Source organism: Ranitomeya variabilis, chromosome 1 (genome assembly GCF_051348905.1).
Source record: "Ranitomeya variabilis isolate aRanVar5 chromosome 1, aRanVar5.hap1, whole genome shotgun sequence".
Taxonomy (NCBI): Eukaryota; Metazoa; Chordata; class Amphibia; order Anura; family Dendrobatidae; genus Ranitomeya; species Ranitomeya variabilis.
In genome coordinates, this window is record NC_135232.1 from 222,095,001 (window position 1) to 222,109,239 (window position 14,239).

Genomic DNA, 14,239 nt, shown 5'->3' on the forward strand with positions numbered 1-14,239 from the left:
CTCAAGTATGCGATTTGCATACTTGTAATTGCTTGACGATTAAATTCTCATCTACTTCTCTCAAAGTAAATGAAACCCTAGTTGTCATGTGATCTCAGATTATAATCTAGTCATCATGTGATCTCTCAGAGAAGTGTATGAGAATCCAGTCATAATGTAATCACATGCAGACTAGATTCTCATCTGCATCTGTTAGATATCACACGTATGCAAATCGCCCATTCATGCTGGTAAATAGAGAGAACTCATGACAGTGTGCACATAGAATGACAGTATAAATTGGTCTAGAGCCCAGGAAACCCACCTTTAGGCTATGTGCACACGTTCAGGATTTTTCAAATTTTTTTGCGTTTTTTCAGTCGTTTTCCGCGGAAAAAATAATGCATACATAAGCATTCCATCATTTTTAATGCATTCTGCAATTTTTGTGCACATGATGCATTTTTTTTCCACGAAAAAAAAAACAAAAAACGCATCGCGGTAAAAAAAGCAGCATGTTCATTAATTTTGTGGATTTTTCGCTTTTTAATGTATTGGGAAGCTCCGGAAAAAACGCACAAAAAACGCATGCGGATTTCCTGCAGAAAAAGTCCAGTTTTTTTTTCAGGAAAATTCTGCAGAAAATCCTGACATGTGCACATAGCCTTAACCCCTTAGTGACAGAGCCAAATTTTTGAAATCTGACCAGTGTCACTTTATGTGGTAATAACTCTGCAACGCTTCAACAAATCCCAGTGATTTTGAGACTGTTTTTTCGTGACACATTATACTTTGTGATAATGGTAAATTTAGGTCAATATGTTTTGTGTTTATTTATAAAAAATATCAAAAATTTGAGAAAAATGTTAAAAAATTAGCAATCTAAATTTGAATGATTATCCCTTTAATCCAGATGGTCATACCACAGCAAACCATTAATAAATAACATTTCCCACATGTCTGCTTTACCTCAGCACCATTTGTAAAATGTTATTTTATTTTGTTAGCATTTTAGGAGGATTAAAAATGTTGCAGCAATTTTTCATTTTTTTCAAGGAAATTTACAAAATTTATTTTTTAGGGACTTATCCATGTTTGAAGTGACTTTAGGGGTCTCATATATTGGAAAACCCCCAAACGTGATACCATTTTAAAAACAGCACCTCTAGACATATTGAAAACTGCTGTCAGGTAGTTTATTAACCCTTCAGGTGCTTTACAGAAATTCATGCAAAGTGGCATGACAGAAATGAAAATGTGTATTTGTACCACCTAAATGCCTCTAACTTCTGAACAGATTACTACAGCCGTCAGACTCTAAGGCCGCTATTTGGACGTGAATTGCCATCGCAAACATCAGAACCACAAAATCATGATCTAAGGGCACCAGTTTGGATAAAGAGGAAGCCCCCACACGCTGTTAACCATTTCTAATGATGCAGTCACTATTGATAGCAGCATCTAAGGGGTTAAACAGATTTGGAAGGTGCAAATACTGATCATGGCTGCTGGATTGTCACCTGTATGGGGAGGCTATTCTCTCATATCTCAGGTCAGTTAAAAGACGTATTGGCGGTCATTAAGGGGTTAAGAGGAACTGTCACTTGATTTGTGCTGTCCAAACCGTGACCAGCATAAATCAGAGCCTGGTTGCCCAATTAACGTTTCAGAGTTTTATAGAAAATGGTTTGAAAATCCAGCTTGAGTTCATTAGAAGAGAAAAGATGAGCCTGATGCAATTCCTGGCTGGATTCTCCACACTCCAACTCCAGATGATTGACAGGTCTCTTCCTGTGAACACATGTGAGCCACACGGGGCAGGGAGAATCCAGCCAGAAACCGCATCAGACACATTAGTCTCTTCTTATGGTCTCTGTTTGGATTTTCACAGCATGTTTTCTCTGAATCGCTAGAGCATTTCAGGAAAATGCATAACTGGCTGTAATCGTGCAGCCAAGCTCTGATTCATGTTGTCCAGGGTTTGGGCATCACGATTGACTACATTCAGATTCCCTCTCATACACCTTTTAAAAATAAACATCACAAATTAGCAAATAGCAACAAAATATTTGGCATCCCTGAAATCCTAACAACCTGTGCAATACAGTAAACAGATTATTTTGGTGATTGGTAAATGATTCAAATAATGGTATGTTTTTTTTCCTATTAAACCCATAAATAGGTTTATACAATTGTAATGCTTAGATACAGGTTTAGCAAAATTACACTTATAAAAACACTACAGCTGGTCTCATAAAAATAAGAACTTAACAGCAAAACTGAAGAAAAAAAAGGTTTGACTGTTAGAAGTATGAATGAATGAATAAAATAGTCTGGTCCTCTTACATTTTTTGTGATAGACATGTTCATTGTGTATATGTATGCGTCATTTGTACAAGTACATTTTCTTCAGGCTTGTGTGCATGTTTGTATTATGTAATGTATACACATGCATAACGTGCAAGTAATGTATTGGCATGTGCTTATTTTATATAGGTGTGTACAATGTGAGTATACATGAAAATGTGCACAGGATACACAAGTGGGCCTTAGGGTATGTGCACACGTATCTGAGGGCTGTGGATTTCTCGCAGCGGATTTCAGGGCAAAACCGCTGCGTTTTTTCCTGCGGATTTATCGCGGTTTCTACTGCGGGTTTACACCTGCAGTTTTCTATTATGGAGCAGGTGTAAACCCGCAGCGGAATCCGCACAAAGAATTGACATGCTGCGGAATGTAAACCGCTGCGTTTCCGCGTGTTTTTTTCCGCAGCATGTGCACTGCAGATTTCGTTTCCGATAGGTTTACATTATACTGTAAACCCATGGGAAACTGCTACGGACCCGCAGCAAAATCCGCACCGTGTGCACATACCCTCAAGGGGGAGGTAATAGACAAGTCAAGCAAAAAGGCTCCCTGATGGGCAATATATGATACTGTACGCCCATAAAGTGGTATATTAGTGTTTTCCATCACCAGTACAATTTGAGCCTTCTGATTGATGTATACATGGAATATTTCTCAATGTGATATGAACAAAGCTCACCCTGCACAGTGATTGGGCACTGGAGCTGCACAGTCACACATAGCTTTCTGCATTTGAACCAACCACAACTGTGAATCTATCCATTATTTAGTGCTTTTTCTTGTGTAGCAGCTAGATGCATTTTTAGACTATAAGGTCAGGTGCACACGTTCGGTAATTGGCAGTGCTTTGGACGCAGGTGAATCCGCATGTGTTCACTGAACCGTGCAGATTCACAGTACCGTGCAGATTCACAGTGTCCAATACATTGTATGGGTGATAATTATCTTGCGGAGACACGAGTCTAGACATGATGCGGTCTGGAAAGATGCGACGCATGTCTGTCTCCGCAGGTGAGCGGCGGGCGTCTCTGGACGCATGGTGGACATGGGATTTCTTGAAATCCCATCCACTATGCTGTAACATCTGGACACTGTGCAATTACGCAACGTCCGACCCACAGCGTTTACTGACCGTGTGCACATACCCTAAAAAAGTTTGTAATTTTGTTTATTGAAACAAATTGGCTACAAAATGTAAAAAAAAACAAAATACCACAATATACATATCCAAATTTGCTGAAAAAGAATTACTTACAGCTATACATTGCCGCATAATACATGACTGTTTCATCCGTCCTGGTCCCCCAAATTTCTTCATGTCTTTGCAAAAGTGACACTCCCCACATTCTGTGCGCAAGCATGCTTCACATTTCCGGCATCTTGTCCGTCTTCTGCGTGCTCCAGCACTGGTCCTGTTAGCAGATAATTTCACGGCAGGAGAGGTGGAAAGTTTACCTTTTGGTCTTCCCACAGCTCGGTTCTACATATATATATGAAAAAAAAAATCATATGCAACTTATAAAAGAGTAAAAATAAGACAACTTTAACTCCTGCATCTTTTACGTACAGTACGGCCCAACGTTATGGGAACCTGTCACATTGAACAAATGGTGTCCGATTTGTCAGCAGAAACGTATGGAGCAAAACGTATAGAGCAAAAGTAGCTGAAGATTCTGAGATAAAGGATTATGTCCAACTATAATTTATCCAACTTTTTCACAACCAAGAGATTTTCCTTTCTGTGTATTCGTTTTTAACGCCACCTCTTCAAAGAGCCATAAACTTCATTGTCTGTCATCATAGATGCATGACAGTTTGGTTTTTTGGGATGTTTACAGCAGTCAAGAGATAATAAAAAAAAAAATTACCTGGCAATATAATTGTTCCTGTTACTACAAATCTGACATCACTATAAACGCAAAGGTTTGAGTACCTTCTCAAATCGCCGCTGATCCATTGATTCTGGAACAGGGTTTTATTTTTTTCTATGCCCCTCAGTTCCGAAGCTGTGCCTCCTGCTAGTTAAGATGCAATGCTTCTTTTTTTTTTTAAATTTGGAGTGTTTGTATATCCATTTTCTGAGACCTATACAATTTTCATTTTTGCTTTACTATACAGGATAAGTAATTTTACATTTTGATGAATCAGATTTTTACAGATGTTGCAATATACGGTATATTTATTTTTGTTAGTAATTAATTTTTAAACTAAGAAAAAGGTACGGACTTGAATTTTTATATTAAAAAATTGTTTTTTTTACTTTATTTTCAGTCCCCTTAGGAGATTTGAACCAGACACTGTTTAATCACATTATTGTAGTATATAGGGCAACTAATGGTTTTCCATGTAGCCCAGCCTAAGAATAGTCTTCATTGTGGTTTAGTCCTGATAAAGATGTTTGAAAACCTTTAAACGCATTGACATAATCACCATATTTCTCATTTATTGCATCGTATCCCATTGGTGGTCCTGCCGCAGCCCTTACATGATTCTATACGACAATCACAACCCCATCAGGTGAGCATATTATATTTTACACCACTAACACCAGTTAAGACCCCATTTGCGCTTTTTGTCTCTCCAGTTTTACTGTTTGCTTCAAGATTAAGAATATGTCCGTGTGCAATATATGAAAATATAATTATACACACACACACACACGTGCTTCTCACAAAATTAAAAGTTAATTTATTTCAGTTCTTCAATACAAAAAGTGAAACTCATTACATAGAGTAACATTACAAACAGAGTGATCTATTTCACGTGTTTATTTCTGTTAATGTTGATTATGGCTTACAGCCAATGAAAGCCCAAAAGTCATTATCTCAGTAAATTAGATTAACAAAAAACACATGCAAAGGCTTCCTAAGCGTTTAAAAAGGTCCCTTAGTCTGTTTCGACAGGCTCCACAATCATGGGGAAGACTGCTGACTTGACAGATGTCCAGAAGGCAGTCATTGACACACTCCACAAGGAGGGTAAGCCACAAAAGGTAATTGCTAAAGAAGCTGGCTGTTCACAGAGTGCTATATCCAAGCATATTAATGGAAAGTTGAGTGGAAGGAAAAAGTGTGGTAGAAAAAGGTGCACAAGCAACTGGGATAACCACAGCCTTGAAAGGATTGTTAAGAAAAAGCCACAGAAAAGTCTGGGGGAGATTCACAAGGATTGGACGGCTGCTGGAGTCATTGCTGCAAGAGCCACCACACACAGATGTATCCAGGACATGGGCTACAAGCGTCGCATTCCTTGTGTCAAGCCACTCATGATCAATAGCCAACGCCAGAAGCGTCTTACCTGGGCCAAGGAGAAAAAGAACTGGACTGTTGCTCAGTGGTCCAAGGTGTTGTTTTCAGATGAAAGTAAAGTTTGCATTTCATTTGGAAATCAAGGTCCAAGAGTCTGGAAGAAGAGTGGAGAGGCCACAATCCAAGCTGCTTGAGGTCTAGTGTGAAGTTTCCACAATCTGTGATGGTTTGGGGAGCCATGTCATCTGCTGGTGTAGGTCCACTGCGTTTTATCAAGACCAAAGTCAGCGCAGCCGTCTACCAGGAAATTTTAGAGCACTTCATGCTTCCCTCTGCCAACAAGCTTTTTGGAGATGGAAATTTCATTCTCCAGCAGGACTTGGCACCTGTCCACACTGCCAAAAGTACCAAAACCTGGTTTAAAAACAACAGTAATACTCTGCTTGATTGGCCAGCAAACTCACCTGACCTTAACCCCATAGACAGGGGGTGTGTCCTAGGTGGCCATGTGAGTGGACACAGGGAAGAGTACTCCCGCTGCTAAAGGGACAAATATCCTGTGCAAACGTTGATTACCGGACTTTTTTTTGCCACAAACCGGTTAGCTGAAGGTCTGGGGAGCAAAGCGGTGCTGAGTGGTGGATCCGGCATCAGAGGCAATGACTAGACAGAGGCAGAAGGATGCAGGTGCTGGTGATGCAGAAGCCAGCCAAGATGGCGCCAAGGTCAGAGAAGAAGCTGACAGGGAGAACGCCGCATGTCAACGGCGTATGGAGGTGGCGGCGAAGCTTCAGCAGTATGCCAGAGTGGAAGCTGCAGAGGAGGCAGAGCAAGGAACCGGACCAGGAGCTGATAAGGAGGAGGATACAGTCCTGGCTGCACAACATGAGGTACAGAGGGGGAAGGAGAGAGGCAGCGTGGTGGGGGCGGGGGGGGGGGGTTGGACCTGAAGGCTTAATGCAGAAAGAGGAGCCGACCTTCAGAGACGTTGGTGTGCTGATATCCTCGTGCCAGCAATCCTTGAATTCCCTAGCCCTGCAGATGCAGGAGGTAAAAGGGGACACAGCACAGAATAATGCAGCCCTGCAAAAGATGGACAGACGTATGGGAGCGGTGGAGGAGAGGGTGAGCACGGCAGAAGACCACAAAGTTAAACTGCAAAAAGCTGAGAAAAAGTTCGCCCAAGCAATATCAGAGCTCGCTGCTAAGGATGAGGATCTGGAAAATAGATCCAGAAGGAATAATATACGTATAGTGGGGCTGCCTGAAAAGACTGAGGGGAGAAACCCCAGTTTGTTGAAAGCTGGCTGCTGGAGAAAATTGGTGGCACAGTGCTGACAAAAGTATTTGCTGTTGAAAGAGCTCATAGGGTCCCGCCGCAGCCCCCTGCCCCAGGAGCGAATCCCCGTACCATGCTTGCCAAAATACTGAACTACAGGGACAGAGACATTATCCTCAGAAAGGCTAGAGAAATGGAGGATCTGACGGCTGGAAGTCAAAAGATTGCCATCTACCCGGATTATTCTGCTGTGGTTCAGAAACAGAGGATGAAGTTCACTGGGGTTAAGAGACGACTGAGGGAACTAGGAGTGCAATACTCTATGCTGTTCCCTGCAAAGTTGAGACTGGTGGCTTTTGATAAGATCCACTTTTTCCTGACACCAGAGGACGCTACCCAGTGGATTGATACTAATGCGAAAAAACTTAAGGGAAAGGGCGATTAACATTTCGGCGAGATCCGGACGGAAGTTGTTTCTCTGTTGCTGGAGGAGGGATTTGCGTTTAATGGCACATTGGTTAAAGGGTTAAGCAGCTGTTGAGGGCTCGGCTGTGCCATATTGAGTGATTGACCGGAGGGGATAGTAACGATTAATAAGTATGGGGGAGGTGGGTTATGCTGGGTACTGCAAATTGGTTTGGCAATTTCTCTACGTTTGTTTAAGTTGGAATGTTGGAAAAAACAAAAACTGTGGGAAATTCAGATTGTTACTGCAGCGGGAGGCGCATGGAGAGGGTTAAGTAAGAGAGAGTGTTCACAATGGGCGCTGGAGCCCCACTCTTGATGAGAGGAAGAATGTGTTGTATTGGGTGGGTTAGGGGGGCAAGTTGGGAGTTGGTGGGGGGGAGGGATTAGACAGCTCATACTTGGAAAAGTGGATACTATGAATGATGATGAGCCGTATGATGGGGACCGCATTAAAATATTGAGTTGGAATGTAAGAGGCCTAGCGGATAAAAACCCCATAGAGAATCTATGGGGTATTGTCAAGAGGAAGATGAGACACCAGACCCAACAATGCAGACGAGCTGAAGGCTGCTATCAAAGCAACCTGGTTTTCCATAACACCTCAGCAGTGCCACAGGCACCTCCATGACACGCCGCATTGATGCAGTAATTGATGCAAAAGGAGCCCTGACCAAGTACTGAGTGCATTTACTGAACATACATTTCAGTAGGCCAACATTTCAGATTTTAAAGTCATTTTTCAAGCTGGTGTTGTAAAGTATTCTAATTTACTGAGATAATGACTTTTGGTTTTCATTGGCTGTAAGCCATAATCATCAACATTAACAGAAATAAACACTTGAAATAGATCATCTGTTTGTAATGACGCTATATACGAGTTTCACTTTTTGTATTGAAGAACTGAAATAAATTAACTTTTTGATGATATTCTAATTTTGTGAGTACATGTATGACTGCAAACTTCCAATAGTTGGCACTAGGGTTCAAGTTCCATTTCTATGGCAATTTGCATACTTAATTTCCCAATGGAGCATTGCATTGCTTAAAAGCCTCCGAGTCCTCACACCGGCATGCCAGGATAGGCACATCACTCTCCACAAGGATAAACATTACCCCTTACATATTTAGAAAATCATTTCCTTTACACTACAGGTATATCAGATAAAATAATTTTTTTTTCAATGCACTGTGCATATAAACCTTTCCGGGCACATGACAGCTGATATATACAGCTGACATGTGCCCGCAACAGCTGCGTTTGGAATCGCAATCCACCAGCGGCTGTTAACTAGTTAGTTAAATGCCACTGTCAATCTCTGATAGTAACATTTAACTTGCGCTTCCGGCAAGCGCGCCGCAAATCCCGCCTATCAGTGACCCTGTCACATGATCGCTGGTCACCAATGGGTTGGCATGACAACTAGAGTTCTCCAGCAGACCTCTATGGTTGTCATAGCCAGATTGCCAGGTGGTCGGCGCTCATAGCAAGTGAGCATTTCTGCTACATACAGGCGATTTGATCACCGCCTGTATCTAGCAGAGCCGATCGGACAACTGCAGCTTCTATGAGAGACTATTGAAGCATGCAAAAAGTTAAAAAAAAAAAAAAGTTTTTAAAAAATATTATAAAATTAAATATAAAAAGTTCAAATCACCCCCCTATTAGCCCCATTCAAAATAAAACAATAAAAAAAATCAAATATATACATATTTGGTATCGCCACGTTCAAAATCGCCCGATCTATCAACATAAAAAAACAAATAATTAATCAGATTGTTAAACAGTGTAACGAGAAAAAAAGTCAAAATTACGTTTTTTTGGTCACCGCTACATTGCAATAAAATGCAATAACGGGCGATCAAAAGATCGTATCTGCACCAAAATGGTATCAATTAAAACGTCAGCTCGGCACCCAAAAAATAAGCCCCCACCCAACCCGAGATCACGAAAAATGGAGACGCTACGGGTATCGGAAAATGGCACAATTTTTTTTTTTTCTTAACAAAACTTTGGAATTTTTTTCACCACTTAAATAAAAAAGAACCTATACTTGTTTGAGGTCTATGAACCAAAAAGGGAACCGTGTAAGAAATAAAACCAATTCTTGAACTACTGTTGATTTGTCCATTCTGCCTCCCAAAGATTGCAGTAAGGCTCGGCTCACAATCATTATGCGCTCTACGCTGAGCGTGTACATCGGGGTTTCCGCGTAAATATCTGAAATACGTGAATCAGACGGAACCCCAGTGGAAGACTACCTATAATGTAGCAAATAGAGACCCTGTGGGATGTCTGGCCTATGATCCGGTGGAGTCTGTCTTTTGGGCATGCACAAAATCACAGTCAACCACAGTTTTGTTCATCGTTGAACAGAGGCCAGAAGGAGCCCAGGGTAACTCTACTGCCTCATTCTAGTAAATGACTCCTTCAGGGTTTCATCTGGATCACATAATTCAAAAATTTAGATGGAAACCCTAAAGTGCTTAGTGTAGAGCTCAAATCTCAATTTGCAATGGGCCGCCTCCGTCAGCCATTTTCCCAAAGCCCACCACAGGAAAATCAATGGGAAAGGGGACTTCGCTCAACATCTTATTAAAGCCCACAGCTGCCGCCTCCCAGCCCAGGGTCCATAGCATCGCCCAACTCCTGCCAGTTCCGGCCTCCTGAAGCAGCAACCCTGTCTCCTGTGACCCCGCTCCACCACCGCCGCTCTCCCCGGTAAGCTACTGTTAAAACGGACTATTAAAGACACCAACATTTTTTTTCCTCCCTATTTTCCACCCCAAAGTATGGGGTGCGTCTTCTGGTCCGATGCGTCTTATAGTCAGCAAAATACAGTAATTATTTTTTCTTCACAGCCCAATGGTATAAAATTCTATGACACACCCATGGTGTCAACGTAATCACTGCACCCCTAGATGAATTAATTGAAAGGTGTAGTTTGCATAATGGGGTCACTTATGCGCTAGGGAGGGCAGTTCTGCTCTGGCACCTCAAGGTCTCTGCCAATGTAACATGGCACCTGCAAACCATAACCGCAAAATCTGTACTATAGTATGGCACTCCTTACTTTCTAAGCTTCGCACTATGCCTGACAAGTATTTCCCGATTACATGTAGGTTATTGGCGCATTCAGGAAAAAAATGGATCTCTGTTTTGTAATTTCTCCTATTTGCCCTTATAAAAGTTAAAAAGTTTTAATTTTAGTGGTAAAAATGTAATTATTCATTCTTCACTGACCAATGGTATAAAATTCTGTGAGGCAAATGTCAACATACTCACTGCATCGTTAGATGAATTCATTGAGTGGTGTAGTTTTTAAAATGAGGTCACTTATGTTGGGATCTGCTTTTCTGGCACCTCAGCGGTTCTGCCAATGTGACATGGCACCCTCAAACCATTCTAGCAAAATCTGCACTCTACTATGGCGCCTCTTCCCTTCTGAGCTTTGCACTGTGCCTCAAAAGTAGTTTTCGACCATATATGGGGATATTGGGGAACTCAGGAGAAATTGCGTGACATAATGTTTGCTTTTGCTCATTACCCCTTCTGAAAATCAAATACTAAGGGCCAAAGCAACATTTTAGTGAAAAAAAGTTACCTTCCATTTACTCAGCTCAATGTTCTACAATTTCCCTGAATACAGTGCCCATAGAAAGGAGGATGAGGTATGTACACTGTGTTCCAAATTATTATGCAAATTAGATTTCAGTGTAGTAAAGATTTAATTGTTTTGTTTTTCAAATAAACTCGTGGATGGTATTGTGTCTCAGGGCTCAATGGATCACTGAAATCAATCTGAAACACATGTGATAATTAGTTTTCCAGGTGATTCTAATTAAAGGAAAACTACTTAAAAATGATGTTCCACATTATTAAGCAGGTCACAGGTTTCAAGCAATATCGGAAATAAAAAGGATCTCTCTCTTCCTGAAAAGCATCAAATAGTGCAATGCCTTGGTCAAGGGATGAAAACAATAGATAATACCCGAAAACTTAAGCGTGATCATCATACTGTGAAGAGATTTGTGGCGGAATCTGAGCACAGACGTGTTCGTGCTGATAAAGGCAGAATGAGGACGGTTTTTGCCAGTCAAGTTAATCGGATTAAGAGAGCAGCTGTTAAAAAGCCATTACAAACCAGCAAACAGATATTTGAAGCTGCTGGTGCCTCTGGAGTCCCTCGAACTTCAAGGTGTAGGATCCTTCAAAGGCTTGCTGTGGTGCATAAACCTACTATTCGGCCACCGCTAAACAGTTTTCACAAGCAGAAACGGTTGTAGTGGGCCCAGACATACATGAAGACTAATTTTCCAACAGTCTTGTTTACTGATGAGTGTCGAGCAACTGTGGATGGTCCAGATGGATGGAGTAGTGGATGGCCACCATGTCCCAACAAGGCTGCGATGTCAGCAAGGAGTGGAGGAGTCATGTTTTGGGCCGGAATCATGGGGAAACAGCTGGTAGGGCCCTTTAAGGTTCCTAAAGGTGTGAAATTGACCTATGCAAAGTACATAAAGTTTCTGACTGACAACTTTCTTCCATGGTATAAAAAGAAGAAACGTGCCTTCAGGAGCAAAATCTTCTTCATGCATGACAACGCACCATCTGAAGCTGCAAAGAAAACCTCTGAGTCATTGGCTGCTATGGGCATAAAAGGAGATAAACTTATGGTGTGGCCACCATCTTCCCCTGACCTCAACCCTATAGAGAACCTTTGGAGTATCATCAAGCAAAAGATCTATGAGGGTGGGAGGCAGTTCACACCAAAACAGCAGCTCTGGGAGGCAATTCTGACTTCATGCAAAGAAATACAAGCAGAAACTCTCCAAAAATTCACAAGTTTAATGGATCCAAGAATTGTGAAGGTGATATCAAAGAATGGTTCCTATGTTAACATGTAACTTGGCCTGTTAGGATGTTTTGGAGTTAAATAGCTTTTTTGTTCAGTGAATGTGACCACCTCATGCTGCCAATTCCACAATTGAGCATTTTCAGTTCTTTAAAACATATCAAATGTTTAGAAATTCTACTGTGCATAATAATTTGGAACAGTGCATTTTGAGTTTTTATTCATTTTGGAGATTATACTGTTATCATTGGGAGGTTTCTCAATAAAATTCAATGTATAATCTAACGGGTGATGACTTTTATTAGACTGACTGTCATTTGCCCCAACCTTTTAGGAAAATCTGAGAAAAATATAATTTGCATAATAATTTGGAACATAGTGTATTTCTGTGGGAGTGCAGGGCTCAGGATTCCAAGGCCATAACTGACGTGCTCCGGCGCAGGCGTACTTTGTCTGCCATGTTGAGGGCAGAGCAAAGTACTGCAGTGCGCAGGCGCCGGGCCTCTCTGACCTTTCCCGGCGCCTGCGCACTGCAGTACTTTGCTCTGCCCTCAACAGGTCAGACAAAGTACGCCTGCGCCGGAGCCGCGGCAGGAAGACAAGAAGAGGACGTCATCGTAAGAAGATAGGAGGCCCCGGAACGGACCGCGACACCCATCAGACCCGGACCGCCCCTGGGTGAGTATAATATAACCTGTTTTTCTGATCTTTCAGGATACATCGGGGGCTTATCTACAGCATTCAAGAATGCTGTAGATAAGCCCCTGATGCCGGTGGGCTTAGCTCATCTTCGATTTTGGGGTGACAGATTCCCTTTAACGAGCCTTGTCACATGAGTTAGGATAACAGCCAAACAAGAATCTCAATTTGCAGACACTGTTTCAGGATGGAAAAATGAGAAATTGCTTATCTTTTAACCATTCTAACGTCCTAAAAAAAAGTTTAAAAAATGATGCTAATGTAAAGTAGACAAATGTAACTATTTTGTGTGATATAATGATCTGCTTTAAAAGCATAAAAATTAAGTTTGAAAATTTTCAAAATGTTCACTAAACTTCCGTTTTGTTTTTTTTCCCCCACAAATAAACGCAAGTCATTTCGAAGAAATTTTACCACAACCAATAAGTACAATATGTCAAGAAAAAATAATCTCAGAATCCGTGGGATCCATTGAAGCTTTCCAGAGTTATTACCACAAAGTGACACTGGTCAGGATTGTAAAATTTGGCCTGGTCATGAAGGTGAAAACAGGATTGGGGGCTGAAGGGGTTAGATACACTGCTATTATTTTAAAAAATATTGACTTAAATTTACCACAAAGTACAACGTGTCAAGAAAAAACTACCGTATATACTCGAGTATAAGCCGACCCGAGTATAAGCCGACCCCCCTAATTTTGCCACAAAAAACTGGGAAAACTTATTGACTCGAGTATAAGCCTAGGGTGGAAAATACAGCAGCTACTGGTAAATTTCAAAAATAAAAATAGATGCTCCATACCGTTCATTATTGCCCCAAAGGAGGTTCCATATAAAGCTGTGCCATATATAATGCTCCATACCGTTGATTATTCCCCCATAGATGCTCCATATATAGCTGTGCCATATAGAATGCTCTGCACCGTTCATTATGGCCCCATAGATGCTCCTTATAAAGCTGTGCCATTGCTCTGCACCATTCATTATGGCCCCATAGATGCCCCATATACAATGCTCTGCACAGTTCATTATGGCCCCATAGATGCTCCATATAAAGCAGTGCCATATATGCTCTGCACCGTTCATTATGGCCCCATAGATGCTCCTTATAAAGCAGTGCCATATATGCTCTGCACTGTTCATTATTGCCCCATAGATGCTCCTTATAAAGCAGTGCCTTATATGCTCTGCACTGTTCATTATTGCCCCATAGATGCTCCTTATAAAGCAGTGCCTTATATGCTCTGCACTGTTCATTATTGCCCTATAGATGCTCCTTATAAAGCTGTGCCTTATATGCTCTGCACTGTTCATTATTGCCCCATAGATGCTCCTTATAAAGCAGTG

At 41.4% G+C, this 14,239-nt stretch overlaps 1 protein-coding gene across 9 annotated transcripts in view; it reads right to left on the minus strand.

Moving 5' to 3' along the window:
* Window positions 1–14,239, minus strand: part of KDM2B (lysine demethylase 2B) — a 292,449-nt gene that overhangs the window by 52,730 nt on the left and 225,480 nt on the right. For all 9 annotated transcript variants that reach the window (XM_077293070.1, XM_077293063.1, XM_077293056.1 and 6 more), the window contains one exon: window positions 3,602–3,826. In XM_077293070.1, coding sequence (XP_077149185.1) covers window positions 3,602–3,826 — 225 coding nt within the window. The remainder of the gene's footprint in view (window positions 1–3,601; window positions 3,827–14,239) is intronic.